This window comes from Hyperolius riggenbachi, chromosome 12 (genome assembly GCF_040937935.1).
Source record: "Hyperolius riggenbachi isolate aHypRig1 chromosome 12, aHypRig1.pri, whole genome shotgun sequence".
Lineage (NCBI taxonomy): Eukaryota > Metazoa > Chordata > Amphibia > Anura > Hyperoliidae > Hyperolius > Hyperolius riggenbachi.
In genome coordinates this window covers 30,284,382-30,296,556 of record NC_090657.1, presented here as the reverse complement: position 1 = coordinate 30,296,556, position 12,175 = coordinate 30,284,382, and the positions used below count along the sequence as shown (strand labels likewise).

Here is a 12,175-nt window from a genome sequence, read left to right as displayed (position 1 = left end):
TGCTGTGGAACCCCTATTTGCTGTGTCCTGAGTAGGAGAGCTTGGCGCTGGTGCACTTCTTCAAGCAGGCACGCCACTCCCACAACACAAAGTAATACTTCAGAAATGTAGAGGGAGGCACACTACAGGCTAGGATTTGCAATGTCTTACACACTACATAGTTACATAGTTACATAGTTATTTTGGTTGAAAAAAGACATACGTCCATCGAGTTCAACCAGTATAAAGTACAACACCAGCCTGCTCCCTCACATATCCCTGTTGATCCAGAGGAAGGCGAAAAAACCCTTACAAGGCATGGTCCAATTAGCCCCTAAAGGGAAAAATTCCTTCCCGACTCCAGATGGCAATCAGATAAAATCCCTGGATCAACATCATTAGGCATTACCTAGTAATTGTAGCCATGGATGTCTTTCAACGCAAGGAAAGCATCTAAGCCCCCTTTAAATGCAGGTATAGAGTTTGCCATAACGACTTCCTGTGGCAATGCATTCCACATCTTAATCACTCTTACTGTAAAGAACCCTTTCCTAAATAAATGGTTAAAACGTTTTTCCTCCATGCGCAGATCATGTCCTCTAGTCCTTTGAGAAGGCCTAGGGACAAAAAGCTCATCCGCCAAGGTATTATATTGCCCTCTGATGTATTTATACATGTTAATTAGATCCCCTCTAAGGCGTCTTTTCTCTAGACTAAATAAACCCAGTTTATCTAACCTTTCTCGATAAGTGAGACCTTCCATCCCACGCATCAATTTTGTTGCTCGTCTCTGCACCTGCTCTAAAACTGCAATATCTTTTTTGTAATGTGGTGCCCAGAACTGAATTCCATATTCCAGATGTGGCCTTACTAGAGAGTTAAACAGGGGCAATATTATGCTAGCATCTCGAGTTTTTATTTCCCTTTTAATGCATCCCAAAATTTTGTTAGCTTTAGCTGCAGCTGCTTGGCATTGAGTACGATTATTTAACTTGTTGTCAATGAGTACTCCTAAGTCCTTCTCCAAGTTTGATGTCCCCAACTGTATACCATTTATTTTGTATGGTGCTAGACCATTAGTACGTCCAAAATGCATGACCTTACATTTGTCAACATTGAATTTCATCTGCCATGTATGTGCCCATATAGCCATCCTATCCAGATCCTGTTGCAATATGACACTATCTTCCTGAGAGTTGATGATTCTGCACAATTTTGTATCATCTGCAAAAATAGCAACATTGCTCACTACTGCATCTACTAGGTCATTAATAAATAAATTGAAGAGCACTGGACCCAGAACAGACCCCTGTGGGACCCCACTGCTAACAGTCTCCCATTTTGAGTACGATCCATTGACCACAACTCTTTGTTTTCTGTCCATTAGCCAGTTCCCTATCCATGCACACAGACTCTTCCCCAGTCCTTGCATCCTAAACTTTTGCACCAGACTTTTGTGGGGAACAGTGTCGAAGGCCTTTGCAAAGTCCAAGTATATCACATCTACAGCATTCCCAATATCCATATTAGCATTCACTACCTCATAAAAGCTGAGCATGTTAGTCAAACAGGACCTGTCTTTAGTAAACCCATGTTGATGCTGAGAAATAAGATTATTTTCTACTATGAAGTCATGTATAGTATCTCTTAGTAACCCCTCAAATAGTTTGCATACAACTGATGTTAAACTTACAGGTCTATAATTTCCTGGATCAGATTTTTTGCCCTTCTTAACCATTTACCGCCATCCTAACGTATTAAAACGTCATGCTTACCGCTATTAACAGCAACATGACGTTTTAATACGTCGCGCATTCCCGCCGCTGCTACCGCCGTGTGTCCGCCGCTACCGCCGCCATTACCGTCGGGATCCCGTGCTGGGCGATTGGGGAAGAGGACTGAACAGTCCTCTACCCAATCGCAGTGCCTGGAGTGAATGGACGTGACCGCGAACAGCGGCTACGTCCATTCACATAAACAGGAAATGTAACAGTTTAATAAAGTGTGTAAAAAAAAAAAAAAAAAAAAAAGTGAACACGTCCTATGAGTGTTCACCAGCGCCATCTTGTGGCCAAAAAGTATATTACACTTACAAAATACATACATTTTCAAGTATATACACATCATTAATAAAATTACACTTCCAACCCTCCCCCCCAAAAAAAACACTTGTAAAAAAAAAAATCAGCTTAAAAAAAAAAAAAAAATAGTTGCCTTAGGGACTCAGCTTTTTTTATTCTATATTTTATGGGGGAAAATTAATTTTAATTTATTACATAGGGGCTTGTAATTATGGCCAGAACAAACAGAAAAATAACCACTTATATTTCAAAATAATATACTGTCGCCATACATTGTGGTAGGGACATAATCTAAACGGTTTAATTATCGGGACCACTGGGCAAATACAACGTGTTTGTTTTATCCACAGGAGAATGTTTAATTTTAAAACTATAAAGGCTGAACACTGAGAAATAATGATTTTTTTCTTTTTTTTTCTGTTTTTCTCATTAAAATGCATTTAGAATAAAAAAATTGTTAGCAAAATGTACTATCCACAGAAAGCCTAATTGGTGGCGAAAAAAACGAGGTATAGATCATTTTCTTGTGATAAGTAGTAATAAAGTTATTAGGGAATAAAAGGGAGGAGCGCTGACAACTGAAAATTGCTCTGGTCCGTTAGGATAAAAACCCTTGGGGGTGAACTGGTTAAATAATGGGAAAACGTGGGCTGTACGCCAATCCACTGGGACTCTGCCAGTTGCAAGAGAGTCACAAAAGATAAGATAAAGGGGTTTATCTATAACTGAACTTAATTCCCTTAGGACCCGAGGATGCATGCCATCCGGGCCAGGTGCCTTGTCTATTTTTAATTTATTTAGTCTTGCCTTCACTTCTTCCTGCGTTAAGTATTTAATATTACAGTTAGAAGATTGAGACTCTTCTGCCTCTGTAGTTTGCAACAGTGCTGTTTCTTTTGTGAAGACAGAAGCAAAGAAAGCATTTAATAACTCTGCCTTACCTTGGTCATCCACCATTGAGTTCTCATCCTCATCCTTTAGGAGTCCTATACAGTCAACCTTTCTATTTTTAGAGTTAATGTACTTGTAAAACTTTTTTGGGTTAGATTTGATATCCTTAGCGATTTGTTTTTCAGCTTCAATCTTTGCCTGCCTAATTTCTTTTTTACAATTTGTATTGCACTCCTTATAATTGCTTAGTGCAGCCTCGGTCCCCTCCTGTTTTAAGACCTTATAGGCATTCTTTTTCCTCTTCATTTTATCTTTAACCTTTCTATTCATCCATAGAGGCCTTTTTTTATTCCTAGACATTTTTTTTCCATATGGGATATACATACTACAGTATTGATTGAGTATAAGTTTAAAAGCTTGCCATTTCCCTTCAGTGTCTTCCCCTTGTAGTACATTATCCCAGTTCACCAAACTTAGTGCCTGCCTAATTTGAGTGAACTTTGCTTTTCTAAAATTCATAGTTTTAGTGGTCCCGCTGCCCCGTGGCCTATCAGTCACCAGATCAAACGTTATCATGTTGTGATCACTATTTCCCAAATGTTCTTGAACCTGCACATTTGATACATTATCTGGTCTATTAGAAATGATCAGATCCAGTAACGCATGCCCCCTAGTTGGTTCAGTTACCATTTGAGTCAAGTAATTGTCCTGTAGTGCTGCCAGAAATCTGCTGCTTTTACCAGAATGGGTAGCCTCAATACTCCAGTCAATGTCTGGAAAGTTAAAGTCGCCAATAATTATGACCTCATTTTTACCTGCAGCTTTTTCAATCTGCTCTAGTAATCGCAGTTCTGCAGCTTCATTAATAAGAGGTGGCCTGTAGCATACCCCAATAAGCAATTGGCAACTTTTATTTCCACCATGAATATTTACCCAAACGGACTCCACATCTTCGCAATCTTCCTCCATCTCATCGTTGAGGACAGCTGTAAGAGAATTCTTAACAAAGAGACAAACCCCTCCACCTTTTTTCCCTGTTCTATCCCTCCTAAACACATTGTATTCTTTTAAATTAGCTATCCAGTCATGGCTTTCATCCATCCATGTCTCGGTTATTCCCACAATGTCATAGCCTTTGTCATTCAGAATGAACTCTAGTTCGTCTATTTTATTTGCAAGGCTCCGAGCATTGGTTACCATGCACTTTATATTTTTACCACCACATTTACCAATTTTGTTTACATGAAATTGGCTACTTGAATTTTTACCAACCTCCTTAATCTTTACACTGTCCCCACCCCCCTCTCCACCCTCCATAATGATAGGTTCCCACTGTCTTTTTACCTCATCTTGTCTACGTATTGAGACTTTATCCTCCCGCCTCCCCCCAGATCCTAGTTTAAAATCTCCTCCAACCGTTTAGCCATCTTCTCCCCCAATGCAGCTGCACCCTCCCCATTAAGGTGCAGCCCATCCCTGCTGTAGAACCTGTAGCCGACTGCAAAGTCTGCCCAGTTCTCCAGGAACCCAAACCCTTCCTTCCTACACCAATTTCTCAGCCACTTATTTAACTCCCTAAGCTCCCTCTGTCTCTCAGATGTAGCACGTGGCACTGGCAGTATTTCAGAAAACACCACCTTGGAGGTCCTTGCTTTAAGTTTATCTCCAAGTACCTGAAAATCCTTTTTGAGGACTTTCCATCTCCCACTAACTTTGTCATTGGTGCCAATGTGTACCATGACAGCCGGGTCTTCCCCAGCCCCACCCAGTAATCTGTCAATTCTTTCCGCTACATGCCGAACCCGAGCACCCGGGAGGCAACAGACTGTACGGCATTCGCGGTTTCTTCGACAGATTACCCTATCTGTGCGCCTAACAATTGAATCCCCTACCACCAGTACCTGTCTAGCCTTAGCTGCATTCCTATTCCCTTTCTCGTTACAGCAGTCTGCCCCTTGGTTGCTAAGGAGCGCATCCTGCTGCAGCATTGCTACTCCTGTTTCGGGCGTTGCCCTTCATTAGGTGACCTGAGCTTTTGGTATAACCTATGCAAATGGTTGTGTTAGTAATTTGGATGGCTGTGTGCTTGATTTTATGCACCTGCAACTAGGGAGTGTGTGTTGTGGATGGATGGCCACACCCGTCCCATGCCCCATTCATTATTATGTAGCCATGTTGAGGAGTTGTGTCAATGCAAATTTTTACGTTGCGTTTCATAGCAAATAGCAGAAACTGTGGAGCAGTGATGGAACGTAACTCTATGGACTAGTATCTTGCAGTGCTGAGTTTTATGCCGCAGGGTTAGCTTTCTTCCTCCTCTCAAGCAATGCATTCACCTCAACTACTTTAGAACTCTTGCATCTTTAGAACTCTTGCTGAGGGCTAGAAGGCACCTTTCACGATACTAGCTGAGTCTGAGAAAATGGCAGAGCACAGAAGACTTTCATTTATCCAAAATAAAAGCATGAACTTTCTTTTTCCGAAAGGACCAATGCTGACTCAGTATTAGATTTTATGATTTATTAAACTGAAATAATCATACACTATAATACAATATTAGTCTCAGCTGCCTCTGTATTGGGGCTGAGCTGGTGGATGTTCTTCAGCTTTGGGGTCCGTCCAGATGGAGGATCTAGGCCGGCTCCTCCTAACATCGCCAAATGTCAGGCGGCACTGGTCCTAAATATCTGCAATAGAAAAAAAAACAAATTAATATGTGCTGTATATATTTTTACAGATTAGATGGTTTGTCTTATTTAAGGAATGAGTGCTGGAAAATATCTCCGGTAAAGGGTCATCACCTGGATGGAACATGATGACCGAATCTTTCTAACATGGAGCAGCTGATATCAGACGGCTCTGGTCACTTGTATCAGCAAATAAAACAAATGTTACAGGTTAAGGTTTATCTGCAAATGTGAATTGAAGTAATGTGTCATATGAGAGTTGTTGTGCAGCATTATGTTCATTTGTTGTAAACTTCTTTTATACACTTACCCAATCTGGGGCCAGTAAAAGGTAAAGTCCAGTTAAAGTCCATTCCCAGTGGACCACCATGACTGGCTCTTTCCAACAGGCCCGCTGTCAGATGAGTCTGGTCATTGGTAGTCCAGGGTCCGGAGAAGGTCAAGTCCGGTAGAAGCTGTGTCTGACGCGTGGCTCTGGAGAAGTGACATCTACAGCGGGAAGAGAGGATAACAAAGGTCAGAAAACATCACTTGGAAGACAATATAGTAACAACAGTTAATCCACAAACAACTTTATATCTGAACATTGAGCCCCTTTTTTTCCTGTTACCTTACAAGATATTTGTAAGAAGTTAGATGGAGATTAGTTTGGTGCAACACGCTTCACTTGTAATAACTATAGCATATGTAGAAACAGTAAATGATAATTAGAATAGATTTACTATGTTTTGTAACATCAAAATGTAGCGAAGACAAAGAAAATGCTCTTGAAGTTGCTTCCCGTTCATTACTCCTTTCTTCTATATTAGTCGCTTCTGGTTGGCCTTTTTACATTGGTGGTTAGTATTATTGTACATTTGTGGCAGCACACCCAATATAAACGTGCTGGTAATGGGCTGGATGATGAGCACAGAAGCACACTGACATTGTAACTGGCTGTGAACTGAAATTACACTTCTTTGCATCCATGACAACAGAACTATCTGCACTCTGGTTGGAGTATTGTTGACATGAGACAGACCAGAAACTATCCTCTTGCTGCTGGAGTAATTAACTGCACAATATAGGAGTTTTTGTTTCTTATTTTTAATACCTGGTTGACTAGCAATAACCATTAACACCATTATCTGTTTTTTCTCTGCTAAAGGCCATATGTATTATTATCTACATCTTTCTATATCATATACATATACAATCATGTTAAACTAATGTTTGCCATTAATCCCTGAAATCAATGACTCCCACTGAAAACATTTGTTTTTTATCAATGAAACCATAATGTCCCTTTATGCTGTCAGTGTCAACATAACTATAATAGATGAGAAATTAGACAAGAAAAAATGGAGTACTTACCTGTGGGTAGGTTGTCTGATGGCTTGGATGCTCATCAGTGATGTGGAGAGGAGACAAGGCATGCTACATGCTGAATGGTGTGTGGAGGCTGGATGATTATTCTTGGGGTGGCCTGACATCTGGGTGCATGGGAGCAGTGTGGTAGCTGGAAGCCCATGCAGGGCACACAAACGGGACGTCAGTGAACACGACCTGGTCCTCTGGTGCAAGTGGAACGATGCCTCTTACAGTATAAAAGGGCAGAATTGCATCGTCCTCATCTTGCTGTGGGCAGTGTTGTTGCACTGCAATTGGTGACGGCAGGATGCCAGTCTCCACCTCTTTCCAGTTAATATCAGAAAAGAATGGATGGCTTCTGATGTCACCATGGACTCCCAGCTGTTGGCTCCTGTTTTGACGCAGAAGCTTTTGTAAAAAGTCAGCGGTTTGATCTTCATGCCCTTGGTAGGAAGGCTTTGTTTCTAGTTGTAGCTCCTCCTTTGCCCATGGCTCATCGGCCCATGTGGGTGACATGCTCGAGTAGTCTCCTTTAATCAGGTGGTATAGCATGACACCCAGTGCATACCAGTCCATTGCTTCGGTCATATATTTTGTTTTCTTCACAGCTAGTCCGAAATCCGTGATTTTGATATGTCCATCTGCAGTTAGCATGATGTTATCCTCTTTCAGATCTCGGTGAATGATTCCTTTGCTGTGTAGGAACTGGATGCCACAAACAAGCTCTGCTGAAATGAATTGGAGAGTCTTGAAATCCAGGTTTGTACCCAGGTAGTCAAAAAGGGTCTGTCCTGTGGCCAGCTCCATGACATAGAAGATGTAGTTGTCAGTGTGAAATGCTCCATAACCATGAATGAGGAAGGGGCTCTGGCTAGTGATTGCCAGATATTGTCCCTCATCTAAGTATTCCTGACATCTTAGGAGCATTCTCTTTTTGAGAACCTTGATGGCAACACGTTCTTGACGTACTGCATCTGTTGCAAGCAGAACCTGACCGAAAGCTCCTTCTCCAAGAACATGATGGAAGGTGAATTGGTCTGCTGTTAAAGGAACAGAGGAGGCCTCAAGGGTTACACTGTCTTGAGCCTCCATGTCGCTGTCCATCCTGATTCTCTTGCTTTTCTCTGTTTTAGGGCCACTGTCCATTTCTGATCTTTTCCTTTTTTGAGTTCCAGTAAGTTTTCTGAATCTCTTGCTTGGTCCAGCCTTTTCTTCAGATCTTTTTCTTTTACAGGATTCACTGTCCTTGTCGCATCTCTTTGCCCTTTCATGGTTTTCTTCGGTCTTTGATGTCTTATGTGACCGACCATGAGGAGGGCTATGGCGTTGGGTAGTAGATCCACGCACCAGTCTAACAATGCGGTCACGAGCATTTCTCATGAAGGCAGCAACTCTGTGCAGAGTGGTCATTGTAGCATTTTCCCTCTTAGTCTCTCTCTCCTCTTCTACCTCTTTGTCCTCCTCCAGGCGCTTGTATGCGTCCAGCTTCTTTCTTCCACTAGAGCCCATGATGGGAAAGTGGAATAGATAAAATCGCAGAAAATCAAATCAGATATTCGCTAAGCTCAGTAAATAACACCTCGCTAGTCGACTGTTCTGATCAACTCTGAGGCCAGGTGCTCAGGAGTCTCCATATATAGCTGAGCCTTGCATTGTGATGTCATAATAAGCTGTGCTCATGATGTCACCGGTCACATGACTGGTGCAGGTGCAGATGGATGTTTGTTATTTTCTTAGTTAGTTTGTTTTTTTGTATTCAAAAGCATTTCCTGAACGGCAGTTGCTAAGCCTAACTGCCACAATAGTAAGATACCAGCCAGCCTCCCAGCCCACTTGCACACTGTTTTGGCAGTTAGCAAATGCTGATCAGGAAATGCCTTTGCAAACAAAAAAAAAAACTGAGAATCCCCCATGAGCAGTGTTCCTTGTGAATTCTCGCCAAAGTGACTTTTGCATCGAAAACATAGTTTTCGATTTCGAGAATTTTTTTAAAAAATTGCTTTTTTTTCGTTTTTAGAAAAATCTATATTTTTACAGTGAAAATGCAAAAAAAAAAAAAACAAAAAAAAAACAACATATTACCACAAAAAGAAATGCGAAAAGTGCGACAACACAGAAAAACAATATTTCTACCATGACCATTTTTGCCGCAAAAATGCAAAACATCGATATTTTAGCGCAGACATTTCGGAAAAAATGCAAAAAAAAAATATCGAACACGATTTCGATGGAATTTTCACTCAGTAATCAAAATAATCATTGTTTTCGCAAAAATAAATGCGAAAATAATGTTGGCATTCACTTATCACTGTCCATGAGGAGATGGATTAGTCCAAAACCTGTCAGTTCTGTCAGATATAAACTACTTGCTGCAGTGGTCCTTTAAAAATAAAGGAAAAAAGGTGAATATAGCATGTCAGGTTTCCTATAGCTAATCATCAGAATTCATTGTTTACTGGCTCTGCTGCTGTCATCTGAATGTAACTGTCCCCTGACATGTGCTGTAGCAGCTTCTGCTGTGTGTAATGCTGGGGATACATGGTATGTTTCTGTACCGTGTATCGACCAGCTGATCCGGCCAGCTGATAATATTCAGCTGGCCCGATCGTGCCGCTCAACCCGCGCCCGCTCGATTCCCGCCGGCGGACAATGGCAGGGAATCGAGCGGTGATAAGGAAGCGCCGACGGGGACGAGCGGCAATCGATCCGCGTGCATGCGCGGACGAGCGGGGATGCGCCGGCATCGAGTCGCTGGCTCGATCCGGCGCAATAAACGAGCCATGTATGCACGGCATAAGAGATAACGGTGTAACAGAAGGCACCAAAAACGGCAAAATAATTAACGCATATTTTTTGCTCTACATTTTTGCAATTTTTGAGTGATCGCTATTAGTGCTTTGTTTAAATTTCAACCGCCATCGCTCAAAAAACAGGAAGAAAAGAATCACCGGCGAATGCGGCAGTGAGATCACTACCATATACTTAACATTACACTAGCGCTTTTACAATCACCAGCTATCGTGGCAGTGAGATCACTGCCATGCATCTAACGTTATACTAGCACTTTCTGTGATCGCCGTTGATTCTGCGATTATCGGTAAAAGGACGGTTTCTTTGCTTTCTGTGAATTAAGCATTGTTTAATAACCATTACTTATGATTAATTAACCCCCCTGGCGGTAATCCCGACCTGTGCTCGGGCTCCACTTTGTGTGCTAGGAGTGGTAAGTGCAAGCTCAGGTCAGGCTGGCAAGAAATAGCCGCATGCTCACTGTTTCTGGGTCCTGCGCGGGATCAGCGCAGCACAGCGGGACCCAGGCCTCTCCCCCCTGGATATCATCACAGTCTTCGGCCGCCAGGATCCCCATTTCCAGGCTCTTCTTCCAGGGACCCGGCGGGCCAATCAGAGCGCGGTGGCGGCGGTGCAGCGTGATGTCACAGGAGTCGGGGCGGCACCATTTTTTAAAGTGGCCCTGACTGATTGCGCAGGGCAGAAGAAAAACATAGAGAGATGTGCACTGCATGTATCTGTGTATCTGTGTATATATTATTATTATTATTATTATTATTATTATTGTTTAGTATTTATATAGCGCTGACATATTACGCAGCGCTGTACAGTGTGTATATATATATACACACACACACACACACACACACACACACACACACATGCGCTGCGTAATATGTTGCGCTTTATAAATACAATAAATAATAATATATATATATACTAGCTGGTGGCCCGGCGTTACCTGGGTATGCATTTGGCCGGTGTTGGCTCCGCCCACTTTTCCTAACCCTAGCACACAATTACTCAATTACTTAATGACCAAGTTTGTGAGCTTTGCGGTCTTTGGCATTGAAATAAAATAAATCTGATTGGATGTGGCTCCACCCATTTTCTGAAATTGTACCCCAATCACCCAATCGCTGTACCAGGTACAGGTGATTAACAGTGCAAGAGGCTTGTGCCATTAACAGTGCAAGAATGGCAGCAATTAAATATTCCCCTTGAAAATCAATAGGTTAATTTTGATTGGTTTTTGTAGGCTACACCCACTTTTCTGAATATTAATCCCAGATACCCAGTGACCAATTGTGCAAAGTTTGAGAACCCTACCATTAACAGTGTAAGAATTGCTGCAGTTTACATGTTCTCAGTGAAATTTGTATTTGGCTCCGCCCACTGATGACCCGGTATTGCCGATTATGTATTTGGCTGGTGTTGGCTGCGCCCACTTTACCTAACCCCAACACACAATTAATCAATTACTCAATGACCAAGTTTGTGATCTTTGCCATCAATAACCTGCATTAAAATAAAACAAATCAGATTGGCTGTTTGTGGCTCCACCCCCTTTCATTAATTTAAACTCCAGTCACCCAATGATCAACTGTACCAGATTTAAGTCTTGTGTCATTAACAGTGCAAGAATGGCAGCAATGAAATATTCCCCTGAAAAATCAATAAGTATTTGGCTGCTGTTGTCTTTGCCCACTTTTTCCAACCCTGACACACAAACACTCAATGACCAAGTTTGTGAGCTTTTGAGTCCTTGGCATTCTTAATTTGTATTTTCCCAGTGAAATGAAACAAATCTGATTGGCTATTTGTGGCTCCACCTCTTTTTCTGAATTTGAACCCCAGTGACCCAATGACCAACCGTACCAGGTTTGAGGCTTGTGCCATTAACAGTGCAAGGAATGGCAGCAATGAAATATTCCCCTGAAAAATCAGTAGGTCATTTTTGATTGGCTTTTGTAGGTTCCACCCACTTTTCTGAATATTAATCCCAGTCACCCAGTGGTCAACTGTGCAAAGTTTGAGAACCCTAGCATTAACAGTGTAAGAATGGCTGCTGTTTACATTTTATCAGTAAAATTTGTATTTTTCTCCACCCACTTATGACCCCATGTTCCCCGCTTATGTATTTGGCTGGTGTTGGCTGTGCCCATTTTCCTAACCCTAACACACAATTAATCAATTACTTAATTTCCAAGTTTGTGAGCTTTGCGGTGTTTGGCATCAATAATTTGCATTGGAATGAAACAAATCTGATTCACTGTTTGTGGCTCCACCCCTTTATTGAATTTGAACCCCAGTCACCCAATAATCTACTGTACCAGGTTTGAGGCTTGTGCCATTAACAGTGCAAGAGTGGCAGCAATGCGAATATTCCCCTTGAAA

General features: G+C 41.8%; 2 protein-coding genes across 2 annotated transcripts in view; one reads left to right on the top strand and one right to left on the bottom strand.

The window, feature by feature from the left end:
- Positions 1-12,175, top strand: part of LOC137542021 (uncharacterized) — a 217,345-nt gene that overhangs the window by 185,498 nt on the left and 19,672 nt on the right. The gene's annotated exons all lie outside the window — the stretch shown is intronic.
- Positions 6,069-8,580, bottom strand: LOC137541368 (cAMP-dependent protein kinase catalytic subunit-like). The gene is made up of 2 exons (XM_068262638.1): positions 6,992-8,580; positions 6,069-6,127 (listed from the first exon to the last, which is right to left on the bottom strand). The coding sequence occupies exon 1, from the start codon at positions 8,495-8,497 to the stop codon at positions 7,088-7,090; it is 1,410 nt and encodes a 469-aa protein (XP_068118739.1). The 5' UTR covers positions 8,498-8,580; the 3' UTR covers positions 6,069-6,127; positions 6,992-7,087.